Source organism: Mus musculus, chromosome 1 (genome assembly GCF_000001635.26).
Source record: "Mus musculus strain C57BL/6J chromosome 1, GRCm38.p6 C57BL/6J".
Classification (NCBI taxonomy): domain Eukaryota; kingdom Metazoa; phylum Chordata; class Mammalia; order Rodentia; family Muridae; genus Mus; species Mus musculus.
In genome coordinates this window covers 9,713,088-9,728,887 of record NC_000067.6, presented here as the reverse complement: position 1 = coordinate 9,728,887, position 15,800 = coordinate 9,713,088, and the positions used below count along the sequence as shown (strand labels likewise).

Here is a 15,800-nt window from a genome sequence, read left to right as displayed (position 1 = left end):
GATGTTCAATCATTCTTTTACTATTAAAAAGCCTGTATTTTATCCATTGAGTTATCTTGATGCCTTCTCAAAAATTAGTTAACAAGTTATATATTTGGAAAGGATAATTTAATACCATATGCAAAATATCCCTCAGTAAATTTGCTTTAAAAGTCACTTGAAGCCAAGTGTGGTAACATATATCTATAATCACAGCTTCTTAAGACACGGCCAGGCAGTGGTGATGTGGATTTCTGAATTCGAGGCCAGCCTGGTCTACAGAGTGAGTTTCAGGACAGCCAGAGCTACACAGAGAAACCATGTCTCTCAAAAAAAAAAAACCAAAAAAACAAACAAACAAAAAAAAAACCAAAAAAGGCTGAGACACTCAGGAAGTTGAGGCAGGAAATTATTACAAGTTCAAGGCCTATTGGGAAACCTAGCAAGACCTTATCTCACAATTAAAAAGGGTTGGGAATGTAGTTTAGTGGTAGAACACTTGCATAGCATGACTGTGTAAGACTATGTGTTCAACTCTGAGATTACCCAGACCAAACAAAACGCAAGCAATTAAATACATATATATATATATATATGTACATTTTCTAGAGTTTCTTTTTTTTTTTTCTTTCTTTTCTGTCCTTTTTCTAATGTCATGACTTGACTACTGTATTTTTATAGTGATTCTTCACTGAGTATTTCTTCTGCTCCCAAATGTTTTTTGGGTATCCCTGGTCCTTGTTAATCCACACAAGCTTTAGGATCAGGTTGTTTATTTCAACAACAACAAAATCAACTGGGATTTTTTTATTGTCATTTCATTAAATGTATAGACAAATCAGAAACATTTGATAGCTTAACGATACTGTTTTGCAATTTATGAAAATGTTTCTTCATTTACTCTCTTTTACCCAGATTTTATAGTTTCAGCATACAGACATTGTACGTATTTTATTTTTGGACTTTTAATCCTGTTATTAAAAATTGTTTCTTATTGTTTATTACTAGTGACTAGAAATAAAATTGGCTTCCTGTGTTAACATTGTACCTTGTAACCTTGCTAATAAGCTCATAAATACTTTTTTTACTTTTTTTAGCAGGTCTCCCCCCCCCCCCTTAGGTTGTGTAGGACAACATGGCTTTTGTAAATAAAAGATAGCTCTTGCTTTCATCTGTAAGTCTTATATTCTTTTCTTACCTTATTGAAGTGGCTAGGACTTTGAGTTCAGTATTGGGTCCCTTGGAGCTGGAATTATTGGGGAGTTGGGCCACCTGATGTGGGTGCTGGAATTGAAAGGAGAAAGCACACTGAGCTGTGAACCTCTCTCCAATCTCCTGTTGGGCAGGCTTTCACTGAGAATTTAATTTCTGGAATAGGTAGTACTCCTAAGCTGATTTCTTCAACATGTCTGTTCATTTCATCCAAGTTGTCAAATGTAATGGCATCAAGTTTTTTTTATAGTATTCCCTTGTTGTCCTTTAATGCCCGTAGCTCTTTCTGATGTTGGTCATTTGTGTACCCTCCCTCGCTCCGTTTTGCTACTGCTCCAGCTAATGTTTGGGTTACCAGTTTTATTGGTCTTTTTCAAAGAAACAACATTTGAATTCATGGGTTTTTCTCTTCCCTTTTGCTTGCTTTAGACAGGAGATATGAAGGAAGATATAAACCTAATTGTTGTTTTAGTTCTAATTCTCTTGTGGGTATTTTTGTTGTTGCTTGGTGGTAGATAAATACATAAAATATGAACAATATTGAGTGTGTAAAATTTAATGTGAAGTTTCACACTTCTGTTTTGAGTGCCAGTTCTAACTTTAAGTTCATTAAGTTGTATTTTTATTTGCAAGTTTTCCTTTAATAAAGTTTTGTTTTGTTTTGTTTTTTGTTTTGTTTTGCTTTTTTCTGGACAGGGTTTCTCTGTATAGCCCTGGCTGTCCCTGAACTCAATCTGTAGACCAGGCCGGCCTCAGAAATCCACCTGCCTCTGCCTCCCAAGTACTGGGATTAAAAGTGCAACCATTGCCCAGCTATAAAGTTTGGTTTTAAAGGTTTATTTTCCTTCTAGTTCTCTTAAGTAGAAGCTTAGGCTAGTATAATTCATTTCTGTTTCCTAGTTATAAACATAATTCAAGATTTTGTTTTGTCTGTGGATTTGTGTATACACTTGTGGCCATGATGAGTCGCTGTGCATGTGTTATCAGAGGACAACTTGTGGAAGTTGATGCTTTCCTTCCACAGTGGGCTCTAGGACTCAAACTCAGGCCAGGCTTGAATGGCAAGTGCTTCTATTACCTGAGTTATCTTGCAGGGTCTGATTTTTTTTTTTTTTTTTTAATGTTAGGTGTAGAATTGAGACTTGAATTAAAATAATCTATTTTAAAATGGTTATTGAGACAACTGGATGTCCACATGAGTGAAAGCAGGGAACAGTGGTGGAATATCAAACCTTCTGGCAGTTCATTCAGTCTGGCCTTGAACTCCTGATCCTTCTGCCTCCACCTCTTGAGTGCTGGGATTAAAGGCATGGCCACTATGCTTTGTTTTTAATAAATAAATAGCCACTTAGATCTGACTTGATGTTTTCTTTCTTTCATTTGTATGGTTTGGCTGGACATGAGGATGTGCGTAGTGGAAGCTCCCTGCTCCTGAGCTAAAGCTCTGGCAGCTTCAGGGTTTTTGTCAGTTGACTATGCCAGAAACATGTTAGGAGAAATTTCTACCTGGATTTTTATTAATTCACATTTTTCCTACTATTGAAATTAATATTTGTTTGAAATTATAGTTAAATTTTAGTAAATAAAATTATATATTTTTTTGGTTTACATTGTGGTTGGATGTTGTTGTTGTTTTTGTAATTCAGATGTTTAAACTTCTTTTCCTAACTTCTCTATAGGATGATGATTTCACATATATATCTCATTCCCTGGTAGAAGTACTTTAAGGCCTTACTGATGCCTTTTTTTTTTTTTTTTTTTTTGGTACTATTATCAATTATTTTCTAGCAAATAATTTTTAAATTTTATTTATTTATTATGTCTAAGCACACTGTAGCAGTTTTATTTATTTATTTGTTTGTTTGTTTGTTTGTTTATTTATTATATCTAAGTACACTCAGACACACCAGGAGAGGGCGTCAGATCTCATTACAGATGGCTGTAAGCCACCATGTGGTTGCTGGGATTTGAACTCAGGACCTTCAGAAGAGCAGTCAGTGCCTTAACAGCTGAGCCATCTCTCAAGCCCAGCCAATAATTTTTTTAATGTTTTTTTTTCTTTATTTTTTGGTTTTAGAGGCAGAGTTTCACTGTGTAGCCCTGGCTGTCCTAGAACTTACTCTGTAGACAGGGCTGACCTCCAGCTCAGAGGATCTACTTCTGTCTGTCTCCTGTGCTGGAATTAAAGGCATGCACTAACACTGACCAGCTGCAAATAAATTTTGAAAGTTGTTAATCTATCAATTGCATTCAGAAATTTTATTTTGACCATAAATGTCTTTGCTATGCTTTTGATAGTATTGTAAACAAGATTTTAACATGTTAAATATCTTTCCTTTTCTTTAGGCATGGCTGATGGCAAACATTGTACTTTTCCACATCTACCTGGCAAAACCTTTGTTTATAATGCTTCTGAAGATAGACTGGAGTTGTGTGTCGATGCTGCAGGACATTTCCCCATTGGTCCTGATGTTGAAGATTTAGTTAAAGAGGCTGTAAGTCAGGTGCGAGCAGAGGCTACTACAAGAAGTAGGGAATCAAGCCCTTCACATGGGTTATTAAAACTAGGTAGTGGTGGAGTAGTGAAAAAGAAATCTGAGCAACTTCACAATGTAACTGCCTTTCAGGGGAAGGGCCATTCTCTAGGAACTGCATCTAGTCACCCGCACATTGATCCCAGAGCTAGGGAAACTCTGGCTGTGAGAAAGCATAATACAGGGACAGATTTTAGTAATAGTTCCATTAAAACAGAGCCTCCCGTGTTCACAGCTGCTTCTAGTAATAGTGAGCTTATTCGAATAGCTCCTGGAGTAGTAACAATGAGAGACGGTAGGCAGATTGATCCTGATGTGGTTGAGGCCCAGCGGAAAAAATTGCAGGAAATGGTTTCTTCTATTCAGGCTTCAATGGACAAGCACTTGCGGGATCAAAGTGCAGAGCAAGCACCATCTGATCTTTCCCAAAGAAAAGTCGAAGTTGTGAGTTCTGTGAGGCCTGTGAATCTTCAGACTGGCTTGCCTGAACCGTTTTCTTTAACTGGTGGCACTGAGAATTTGAATACTGAAACAACTGATAGTCATGTAGCAGATGTACTGGGAGCAGCATTTGCCACAAGGTCAAAAGCACAAAAAGAAAATTCCATGGAGGAACCTGAAGAGATGGATAGTCAAGATGCTGAGACGACTAACACAACTGAGCCGATGGATCACTCGTGATTTAATTTAGAGGCTAATAAAGGCAGAATGTTTATTGTGAATATGTAATATTTGTTGGCTGGGCCACATAACTTGAGTAGTCATTAAAAATCTTGTACGTATATAATTCAAAGATTATATCTTGTTATTCAGTGCATGATAGCAAGTGTGTGATTGGCAATAGCTTTTAATATACTGCTGCCCAGGCTGGCTCTGAATTCTTGTAAATTAGTTTAGATCTTTTGAAAGGGTTTCTTCCAGATATGTGGTTCATTGGAAGTTCTTTGTCATTTTTAATTCCATGAAAGTCTTAATTTCCAGACATGAAAATTCTCTTGTTAAATGTTTGGTTTCTGCACAGGCCAGAATTGAAGAGGAAATGACAGTTTGTACACATTGTTTTCAAGGTAGCCGTCCTACATTTCATGAGAATGTTGATTTCAAGTTTACCTGAACTAAATGTATCTTAAAATACATAAAACACTTTATTAGATTACTTATAATATTATAGAGACAGCTATTGTTGGCAAAAATATCTTGACAGAAGAGAGTAGTGATACAACATTTTCCTGATTTGAGCAAACTTGGGAAGAAATATCTACCCTAGTATGATAAAATCAGTGTGATTCAGTTAGTTGGTCTGAGATATGGCCAGTTGTGTGCTCTTGTTGATAATATGTTGCCAGTATTTTTTAAATCTTGGCCTTGTCAAGTTCCACCTATTATTTTTAAAATCTTACATAAAAGAGAATGGCATTTTGTTTTAGAATATTTAAAAATAATGGTAGCAGTAGTTAATTTCTAATTTTCAGAGTATGTCAGAGTCACAAAGAGTTTATCTGTATGAATGGTTCTATAGTTTTGACACAGTGGTGTGTAAGCCTGTATATGCTAAATGTCTCTAAGCCCCTATGAACCAAAAATGTTTTCCTTTTTTCTTAGTGTCCTTAAGATTTTCTTTTTGTCAGCTTCACTTGAGTTTGGATGCATAGTTTACTCCAGTAGACCATTAGCATTTGCTTATATTGCTTTCATGCTTATGTAGTAAAAACAATGCATATTCCTGAGATTGGTACTGCTCTTGTATTCTGTTCTGTAGATTTGTATTTGTAAATGTGTTTTCAGTCCATCTTCCTTTGTTTACTGAAATTAAGTTGAATTTGAATGAACGAATGACAAATGTATGTTAATATAATCTCTTAGAGCATTCAAAGCCCGGCTATCTCTGTTTGCACATGTAACAGATGCAGAACTGTTTGCAATTCTACAAAATTGTATGTCAGAAAATACATTATCAGGTGTTTAAAAAAATCTCTTCCTGTTCATTCGAAAAGAATGTTGTACTTGAACTTTTTCTAGATAAGGGAGGTTTTTTGTTTTTTTCTGTGATAGTATCTTTAAGTGAGTCTACATACTGAAAGTCCACTTTGTTGAATGTGGAAGGAAGGGAGAATCTAGATGTTTTTAAAGTGGAGCTGAGTTTAAGATAATGTACACCACCACACACACCTGGGTTAGTGTTTATCACATCATACTTTGAAATATTTTATCTCATTCATTTATATTAAAGTTCCAGGAAAATATATAACTTTCATATACTAATTTTGCATGAAGTAAGATAGCCAAATTCTTAACAATTAGCTGTGCTTTAATGCCCCCCCAACCCCTCCACTAACCACTATTATTTTGGCTTAGTCAGCCACTGAGATACTCTTCTCAATTTTTTTTCCTGGTTTAAGTACACAAAAACTGCTCAATAAGCAGAAAATGTACTGTGTCAAATAAATTATATAATCACCCTGCTTTAACAGATGCTCTTCTGTGGCTTGGTATTTTAAGTTAATAACTGGCAGGATCTCAAAGTAGGAGTATCAGAAACAAGTTTTGTTTTTTCCAGACATGGTCTTACTACTATGTAGCCTTGGCTGGCCTGGAGCCCACTCTATAGACCAGGCTGGCCTTAAAAAGAGATCTGCCTGCCTCCGTCTCCCAAGTGTTGGGACTAGAAGGCATACTATACCATGCCTGGCTAGAGACTAATTTTATCTCTCTATTAAATACTTGAATTTCGTGTAAATTATGCACATGTGAATGTTAGAAGATGGACTTAATCTCTGACAATACTTCATTGTCTCTAGTGACCGTAGTGGTATTTAGGGTTAGAAACTTAATTGGGTATAAAGAAAAGTTTGGGTTCTCCCTTGATAGAAAATACAGACAAACAACCAAACAAAAAACAGGTTTGAGAATTCATCAGAATTCTTGAACATATTTCAAATCAGTTGAATGAGATTATTAGTGGTTTGGGGTAAATTTTGAGAGAGTTTGTTTTAAACATTATTTGTGTATTTTATGTGAGTGTAGATGCATTTTTACCATTGTGATACCACTGTGCTATGTCAGGGCAGCACAATAGCTTGTGATCTCAAGTAAAAATGGTTTTTTAGCCCTAGAAGTAACATAACTGTAACTTAAAGCTATTCAGTTCTATTTGCAGTGTTCACTGAATACTGAAGTAATACTGTAAATATTTTTCTTCAGTAATCCATTTTGTAACCATACCAAGTTTGAGTTGATGACCCGAAGTCCAGGCAGTTAAAGGTAGTGTATGTCCAGAAGGCTGGTAATGAACAATTGCTCAAGTTGAAGGAAACAAGACACTGCCAAGTATTATGAGTAGTATACAATTAGCTCCAAGGGAATGGTCACTCAGAAACTAAAGAACAAGCCTATCTAGCCATTTCATCTTCCACCCCTTAAACTATGTTTCAGGTGTTTATTGGAAATAATTAGGAAAGAGACCTGAGAAATTTAGCAAATGCTAGTATTTGAAATGCTTTATACCTTCCTATAGTCTTTAGTTTGGTTTTTACAATTAAGCTTTACTGCTTGCAGTTGAGATAGCATTCTGGAATGTACTTGTGAGACTAGCCACAGGTCTTACAGATCTTTATTGCCATTATTTTAAGGATCATATTCATTGGATATTAACACTGTCTTAAATAGGGTCTCTTACCTCAGGGAAGATAATTTGCTAGCAACTCCTATATTATTATTGACAGGTTTTGGAGAACTACTTTGACATATCACATGTTAGCTACCAAATGCAAAAACAAGTATTATGTAGTTACCTGCTGTCTGCTACTGAACATTTCTCTAGATATTTAGGGCCCTATTATTAAGTAACATTTAAATACGAAATAAACTTCTAAGTTCTGTCATTAGATACTTCATGTTTTCACTATAGTGATACTATATTTTTTTAAATTTCAGAACATTAATATAGTTTTGTCCTCATTTTTCAAGTCAATTTAATTTGCCCAAACTTAAATACTCAAATACAAACAAATCTTGAGAATTTTATTTTTCTTGCTTCCCCTCCCACCACCCTTGATCTCAAAGCAAGATTTTTATAAGATTCTTATAAAATCAGAGCCCTTGCAAAATTGGTTTAAATTCCTCTCATTTTAAACTTAGATTCAAAGTTACTTTTTTATAACATAAATAGATGCATATTCTAGGTTGGCTAGATGTTCAACTTTCCAAGACTATAACAAAATTGTACAACATAGAGGCTCTTCACAGTTAGATTTTTTTTTTTTTTCAAACAAGAACAGCTCATGAAAATAGGCCATGGTAGTAAAATGTGTATTTAAGTAACGAAGGGGAGATAAATCACTAATGTCACAGAGTTAATTGCAAGTTCTGCCATTCTTTGAGATGCCAAGTGTTTCAATTCATATTTAATGATACTCAAATCGTGGAAATTTTAACGTTTGTTCCAAAGTAGCAGAAACTGTAAAAAAAAAAAAAATTGTGAATTATTGAAGAAAATACCATTACTTGTATACCTGACATTTAAAGTTTTTAATTATGGAGTTGACATGTTTTTGTAGTATAATAATACAATGACTATTCTCTTGTAAAAGAAAAGGAAAAACTAGTAAAGAAAAAGTTTTAGTTGATGTTATTTGCTTGTATCAATTACTAGTATTTTAAAATTTAAGGTATTGCATACTTTACGCTAGAATGCAGAAATCCCTCCTGGAGCCTTTATGCCTGTTGTAGAGCAATAAAGGACTGAAAAGCTTATCAATATTTTCAGGTTTGTTTGACTGAGTATTAGTGCTAAGAATTGAAGAGTCTCCTTTTTTGGAGGGAAATGCTACTTAGATTAAAACAAAGCCATAATAGTATAAATATTTAGACAAAAAACTAACAAGTACTTTAACTTGGCAGTGAAGTAGTATAGATGCTATTATCTGTAAGGCACAAGCTGTTAGACATTACTTTCTGGTTTCATGGTTGTTTAGTATATATTAAAATTGAGAATAAATAATTGGTAGCAGTATAACAGTATAGTGTTTTTGAGCACACATCACTGTACAGTATTTGAAATTTTGTATTAATAGAAAACTAAATAATATATTCCCCCTCAACTTCACATTGGCTTTTTAAAAAGTAATGTTCTTTAGTTTCCTCTAATTAGAGTTTAATACCATAATGCATGAACAAATAGTTCAGTTTTATAATAACATTTTTAGCATAATAAAGTTGTTTTTAAAACTTATGGCCAGGCAGTGGTGGCACACGCCTTTTATTCCAGCACTTGGGAGGCAGAGACGTGCGGATTTCTTAGTTCGAGACCAGCCTCGTCTACAGAGTGAGTACCAGGACAGCCAGGGCTGTACAGAGAAACCCTGTCTCGAAAAAGGAGGAAAAAAATCAAAAACAAACAAAAACGAAAAACAACAACAAAAAAATGCCCATACATATGAATTACCCAGGAACTGTAATTTCTTTCCTTAATGCAGGTTTTAATATTAGATGAAATGAATCCAATTATAAAAAAAAATATGCAAAATTTCTCTAGAAATTTTGGGTCATGTAATGCTTACTAAATATTTCAAAATGAGATATGTTCTAATTGAGAATTTATTTTTGAAAAGAGTACTTGTTATGATGAGGATATGAAGGGAAAATATAGAAAACAGCAGTAAAGTCCTCATAGCTCACCACTCAACTGTCCACTTTGATTTATTTTTAAGCCTTAGTTTATTTATTTAATATCTATTGGATCACAGTATTGGATCAGTGGTTAGAACTGCCCTAGACTCCAGACTCGGGTCCAAGTCAAGCATACAACCTACTGTGTAACCTCTGTATCACTCCCAAGAAGGATGATAATGGCATTTATCAATAGAGCTGGGAGGATTGATGAGTTATTACCTGAACATTAAAACCATGTCTGGTACAGTGTACCTTCAAATACTTTCTGTGGTTAGTATGCTTTTAAGTTGTGGTAAGAGTTCACCTGCCACTGACATGCAGTACAGCCTTACATGTAGGCCATGTGTGTTATACTCTTAAATCTAAAACTTGTTGAATGTGTATAGTATGTTACCAACGAGTAGAAACTGGATATTTTTACATCCAAATATTTCTATGAGGGCTTAATCTCACGAACTACCAAGAACCTGGAGAGTTGGCCTTCTGTGCTTTGTGATTGAGATGTGCTATGGAGCCTTTAAAGGCCCATAAAGCTGCTGTAACCTTGAGGTTTGCAGTTGTACCTCTGTTCTGTTGACCATAGGTACAATGCTGAGAGTAGTGCTGAAGCAACAGGCACTGTGAACTCAGAATGCTGAGACTACAGTCACAAACTTGAGCTTGAGGTCTTCTGTGTGTGTGCATGCCATTGTCCATATACCATCAAGATAGAGCTCTCAAAACTTCAGTCAATAAAGAAGATAAACATTCCACTTAAGATAGTTCATTACTGGTTTTAGTTTTATTGACTGGCTGTCATACCCCAGTAAGTAAAATAAGGCTGAATAATTGATTGTTTCTAATAATTAAAAATGTACAGAGAAAAGTTGAAGTAAGTCCATTGATTTTTCTACACTATGGCACATGGAAAGTGAAAAACGTTCTTCAAATTTATGCTCTTTGGAACTAAACCAGCCTTTGGCCTACTTCTTAGCATATCATGTGTGTGTTTGATTATTCCTGTCTTGGTTTTATGTATAGAAACATAGATGAGATGTAGTCTGCCTGTAAAATTACTAATTTTTACATTTGATTTATAGAACTAGAGTATTGTGTAGTCATTCTGTAATCATTCATTCAAAACAAGTATTTGTAAGAAGCCACACTTTTCTAGGAGCTGGTGAAAGAGTTCTGAACAACAAATTTCATGTGCTCTTGAGTGCCTGCAATCAAGTAAAGACCACACTGATAACTCATTACAGTGATAAGTCACTATAACTATTAAAGTATTAAAGTGATTGTTTTCCATGTGTTTAGACAATAGCTTAAACACTTAGCAAATGACGATTAACCTAGATGTCTATGTTGGGCTGAAAGCTTATACAGATTAGGTAGTTTACCCAAGAGTATAGAACTGTGTCTCTGGACATGACATGGTCATCATGGTCTTGAAGTAACCATCAGAAAACTAGCTCCCTTCCTGAAATTGGTTGGGTCTCAAGAGCTCTTGAGATAGTGTGCTGAAGGAAACAAGACCCTTCTCTTCTTGGGGCTGTGTAAGCATAGTGGCTCATGCTCCTGTCATCAGCTTCTCATCCATGATCTTGTAAGTAGACCTGATTGATCTCTTTACCAAGCTAGTCTTGGGTTGAATCCTTTCTTAGGTCTGTTGTCTTGTTTGGAGTGAATAGGCATTTTTTTTTTCACATCTCCCTAGGAAAAGTCACAAAACACTAGTGTCTTGTAGTTAAGTGTCAGAACTAGGTAGCAACTGAAATAAACCCAAATGTTTATGATACACAGCCTATGCACTAAACCTCGATGCTACATTTGTAAAGAGTGGTCCTAGGTCTTTTGAATATCATTTAAATCTAAATTTTATGTTTTTGAATATCATTTAAATCTAAATTTTATGTTCACCAATCTGTGTCGAACTCTGAAAGTATAGTACATGGCTTTAATATTTCCCGCTGTTTTGAAGCCCAATTACCTACCCAAATTCCTACTTGGGGCTTATATTCCTGCCTCCAAATGTGCATGTTCCTCAAAAAAAAAAAAAAAAAAGAAAAAAGAAAAGAAAAGAAAAGAAAAGAAAAAAAGTTTCATATTTTCTTCAGTGACTAATCTTGGTAAATTTGAGAATCAGTGGTAAGATAAATGTCTAACAACTTTACTTCAAAGTTCTAGAATACTGATATGCTAGCTAGTTTCTCAGTTTGGCTGGAGGGCTCTCCAAAGGTCATGTTTCTCAAAGTGTAGTTTGTGTACCATATGCACTGCTAGAATTCCTGTGGAATCATGTGGCAGGTACTTTGCATCAGTAATATGTGTGAGGATGTGGCGTGGTTGGTAGATTTCTTATCTAGTGTGCACAGAGCACTGGCTTTCAACTCTAACACTAGCTAGACTGGGCATGGTGGTGCTGTAATCTCAATGCTTGGGAGGTGGAGTTAAGAGGATCAGAAGTGCAAGCTCTTCAGTTACATTGTGTACTTGAAGCCAGCCTGGGCTACATGAAAATGGTTGGAGCAGTGGATCTCAACCTTCCTAATGCTGTGATCTTTAGTACAGTTCTACAGTTGTGGTGACCCCCAACCATAACATTATTTTCATTGCTGCTTCATAGCTTTAATTTTGCTACTGTTACGAATCATAAATACTTTCGGAGATAGAGGTTTGCCGATGGTTACAGCCCACAGGTTGAAAAACACTGGTCTTGAAAAATAGACAACGAGCCGGGCGTGGTGGCACACGCCTTTAATCTCAGCACTCCGGAGGCAGAGGCAGGCGGATTTCTGAGTTCGAGGCCAGCCTGGTCTACAAAGTGAGTTCCAGGACAGCCAGGGCTACACAGAGAAACCCTGTCTCGAAACAAACAAAAACAATAACAAAAACAAAAAAAAATTCCATTTATGGGGCTGGCGAGATGGCTCAGTGGTAAGAGCACCGACTGCTCTTAGGAAAGTCCTGAGTTCAAATCCCAGCAACCACATGGTGGCTCACAACCACTCGTAATGAGATCTGACGCCCTCTTCTGATGCACCTGATAAATCTTTTTTTTTTTTAAATTAGGTATTTTCTTTTTTTTTTTTTTCAGTTTTTTTTTTTAATTAGGTATTTTTCTCATTTACATTTTCAATGCTATCCCAAAGGTTCCCCATACCCACCCCCCCAATCCCCTACCCACCCACTCCCCCTTTTTGGCCCTGGCGTTCCCCTGTACTGGGGCATATAAAGTTTGCAAGTTCAATGGGCCTCTCTTTGCAGTGATGGCCGACTAGGCCATCTTTTGATACATATGCAGCTAAAGACAAGAGCTCCCGGGTACTGGTTAGTTCATATTGTTGTTCCACCTATAGGGTTGCAGTTCCCTTTAGCTCCTTGGGTAATTTCTCTAGCTCCTCCATTAGGGGCCGTGTGACCCATCCAATAGCTGACTGTGATCATCCACTTCTGTGTTTGCTAGGCCCCAGCATAGTCTCACAAGAGAGAGCTATAACTGGGTCCTTTCAGCGAAATCTTGCTAGTGTATGCAATGGTGTCAGCATTTGGAAGCTGATTATGGGATGGATCCCTGCATATGGCAGTCACTAGATGGTCCATCCTTTCGTCACAGCTCCAAATTTTGTCTCTGTAACTCCTTCTATGGGTGTTTTGTTCCCATTTCTAAGAAAGGGTAAAGTGTCCACACTTTGGTCTTCGTTCTTCTTGAATTTCATGCGTTTGGCAAGTTGTATCTTATATCTTGGGTATCCTAAGTTTCTGGGCTATTATCCACTTATCAGTGAGTACATATTGTTCGAGTTCCTTTGTGATTGGGTTACTTCACTCAGGATGATACCCTCCAGGTCCATCCATTTGCCTAGGAATTTCATAAATTCATTTTTTTAATAGCTGAGTAGTATTCCATTGTGTAAATGTACCACATTTTCTGTATCCATTCCTCTGTTGAGGGGCATCTGGGTTCTTTCCAGCTTCTGGCTATTATAAACAAGGCTGCTATGAACATAGTGGAGCATGTGTTGTTCTTACCGGTTGGGACATCTTCTGGATATATGCCCAGGAGAGGTATTGCGGGATCCTCCGGTAGTACTATGTCCAATTTTCTGAGGAACCGCCAGACTGATTTCCAGAGTGGTTGTACAAGTTTGCAATCCCACCAACAATGGAGGAGTGTTCCCCTTTCTCCACATCCTCGCCAGCATCTGCTGTCACCTGGGTTTTTGATCTTGGCCATTCTGACTGGAGTGAAGTGGAATCTCAGTGTTGTTTTGATTTGCATTTCCCTGATGATTAAGGATATTGAACATTTTTTCAGGTGTTTCTCTGCCGTTCGGTATTCCTCAGGTGAGAATTCTTTGTTCAGCTCTGAGCCCCATTTTTTAATGGGGTTATTTGATTTTCTGGAGTCCACCTTCTTGAGTTCTTTACATATATATTGGATATTAGTCCCCTATCTGATTTGGGATAGGTAAAGATCCTTTCCCAATCTGTTGGTGGCCTTTTTGTCTTATTGACGGTGTCTTTTGCTTTGCAGAAGCTTTGCAATTTTATGAGGTCCCATTTATCGATTCTTGATCTTACAGCACAAGCCATTGCTGTTCTATTCAGGAATTTTTCCCCTGTACCCATATCTTCGAGGCTTTTCCCTACTTTCTCCTCTATAAGTTTCAGTGTCTCTGGTTTTATGTGGAGTTCCTTAATCCACTTAGATTTGAGACCTTAGTACAATGATAAATCTTAAAAAAAAAAAAAAAGCACTGACTGCTTTCAAAGGTTCCCAACAACCACATGGTGGCTCACATCCATCTGTAATGGGATCTGAGGCCCTCTTTTGGTGTGTCTGAAGACAGCTACACTGTGAAAAAGAAGAAAAAGAAAAAAAAAAAAGAAAAATAGACAAGGAATAATAAGCTTGTACGAGCAATCTACACTCCCTGTTTTCACTATGCTCACATTTCTAGTGAAGGACAGCGACACAAAGGAGAGGAGGTGCTTTGGTGTTATACTACAGGAAGAGCTGAACTGACCTAGTGATCAGGGACGCTTTAGGGAATGCTTTCTGAGAGATGGGTGGATGATCTGTTAGTTGAAGCAGAATTATTAAGGTACTTAAAAATCAGTGTCAAGATTGGGCACTTCCACAAAAACTATTTACAAGGCTAGTCCAACAAGCAAAATTAAGTGTAGAGAGCCATCTCGGAAGTAGGCACTGTTCTTGAAGAATAACAGTTTCATTCCCAGCACCTACACTGGGTGGCTCATGGCTATCTTCTGGCCTCCTCAGGTACTAAACTTGTGTACCTCCCCAGCCCCAATGAAAAACTTTTAAAACTTAAGTGAGATGCTTATGTTCACCACACTGTAGATTCTAGTACATCCTATGAGGAGGTAGTGATGATGGAGAAAGATTAGAATTTGAGAGGCTTGTCAGAACAGACTGTAGGGTCCAGCATGATGATTCTGGGAAATGTGCTTATTGTCAAGCCTGATTACTTGAATTCAGTCTCAGGAGACCACATGACAGGTGAGAATGGACTCTCACTAGTTGTTGTCTGAACTTGGCACATGGACCATACCATGTGTGGACTTATACACACACACACACACACACACACACACACACACACATAAGTAAATGTCTAATAAAAAGTTGGTTGCTAGGAAAAGAGAAAAATTTAACAGATAATGAGAGTTTGTACTGAGTGTATGAAAACTCATATACATGTGCTTTGGGATCAAAAGCTGTCTCTGTTACTAAATATATTCAATATATTTAAAATACACACATGCACACACAACAAAAATGTAAGCAAAGATATAAGGCAAGAATCAAATTAGGGATTGGAACCCAACCCGCAGTGTTGCTTTTAAAACAGGGTCTCATAGCTTAGGGTCTATGACCTTGAACTCCTGATCTTCTTACCTCTGCCTCCTATATAGCAGGGTTACAGGCATATGTCTGTTTTTAATGTTATGCTGGAGAACTGAATCTAGTAGGGCTTCATGCTAGGCACACTTTCTACAAGCCACGCTGCATCCCAGAAAGTCATCTCCAGTCATTTCCAGTCTTTGCTCCAGAAAGTCATCTCTTCTGATTTCTTCCATTAGATTATAGAAAAATTCTATAAGGATTATAGAGCTTCACTTATGGCTCTGGACCAGTCAGTCTTTCACCTTTTCCTGCTTCTCTTAAGAAGTGACTAGTTAAGTGTCTGAATTAAGTTTCATTACGGAAATTCTTTTTCAATGTAATATTACCATTATATGATATTTCTTATGAACTGTTGAAATATTCTTTGGCTCTTTAGTAAATGTTACATTGTTATCACAGTTATTTTTGGTTCAGTAAGGTGATTGAAAAATCAAGTGTAAACTGAGCATGGTGGTACATGCTCTATTATCTAGCAAAAGGGAAGCTGAGTT

General features: G+C 36.7%; 1 protein-coding gene across 1 annotated transcript in view; it reads left to right on the top strand.

The window, feature by feature from the left end:
• Positions 1 to 10,266, top strand: part of Vcpip1 (valosin containing protein (p97)/p47 complex interacting protein 1) — a 29,761-nt gene extending 19,495 nt beyond the window's left edge. The window contains exon 3 of the mRNA NM_173443.3: positions 3,538 to 10,266. Within this exon, the coding sequence (NP_775619.2) occupies positions 3,538 to 4,406 (869 nt within the window). The 3' untranslated portion in view covers positions 4,407 to 10,266. The remainder of the gene's footprint in view (positions 1 to 3,537) is intronic.
• The last annotated feature ends 5,534 nt before the right edge of the window (positions 10,267 to 15,800 follow it).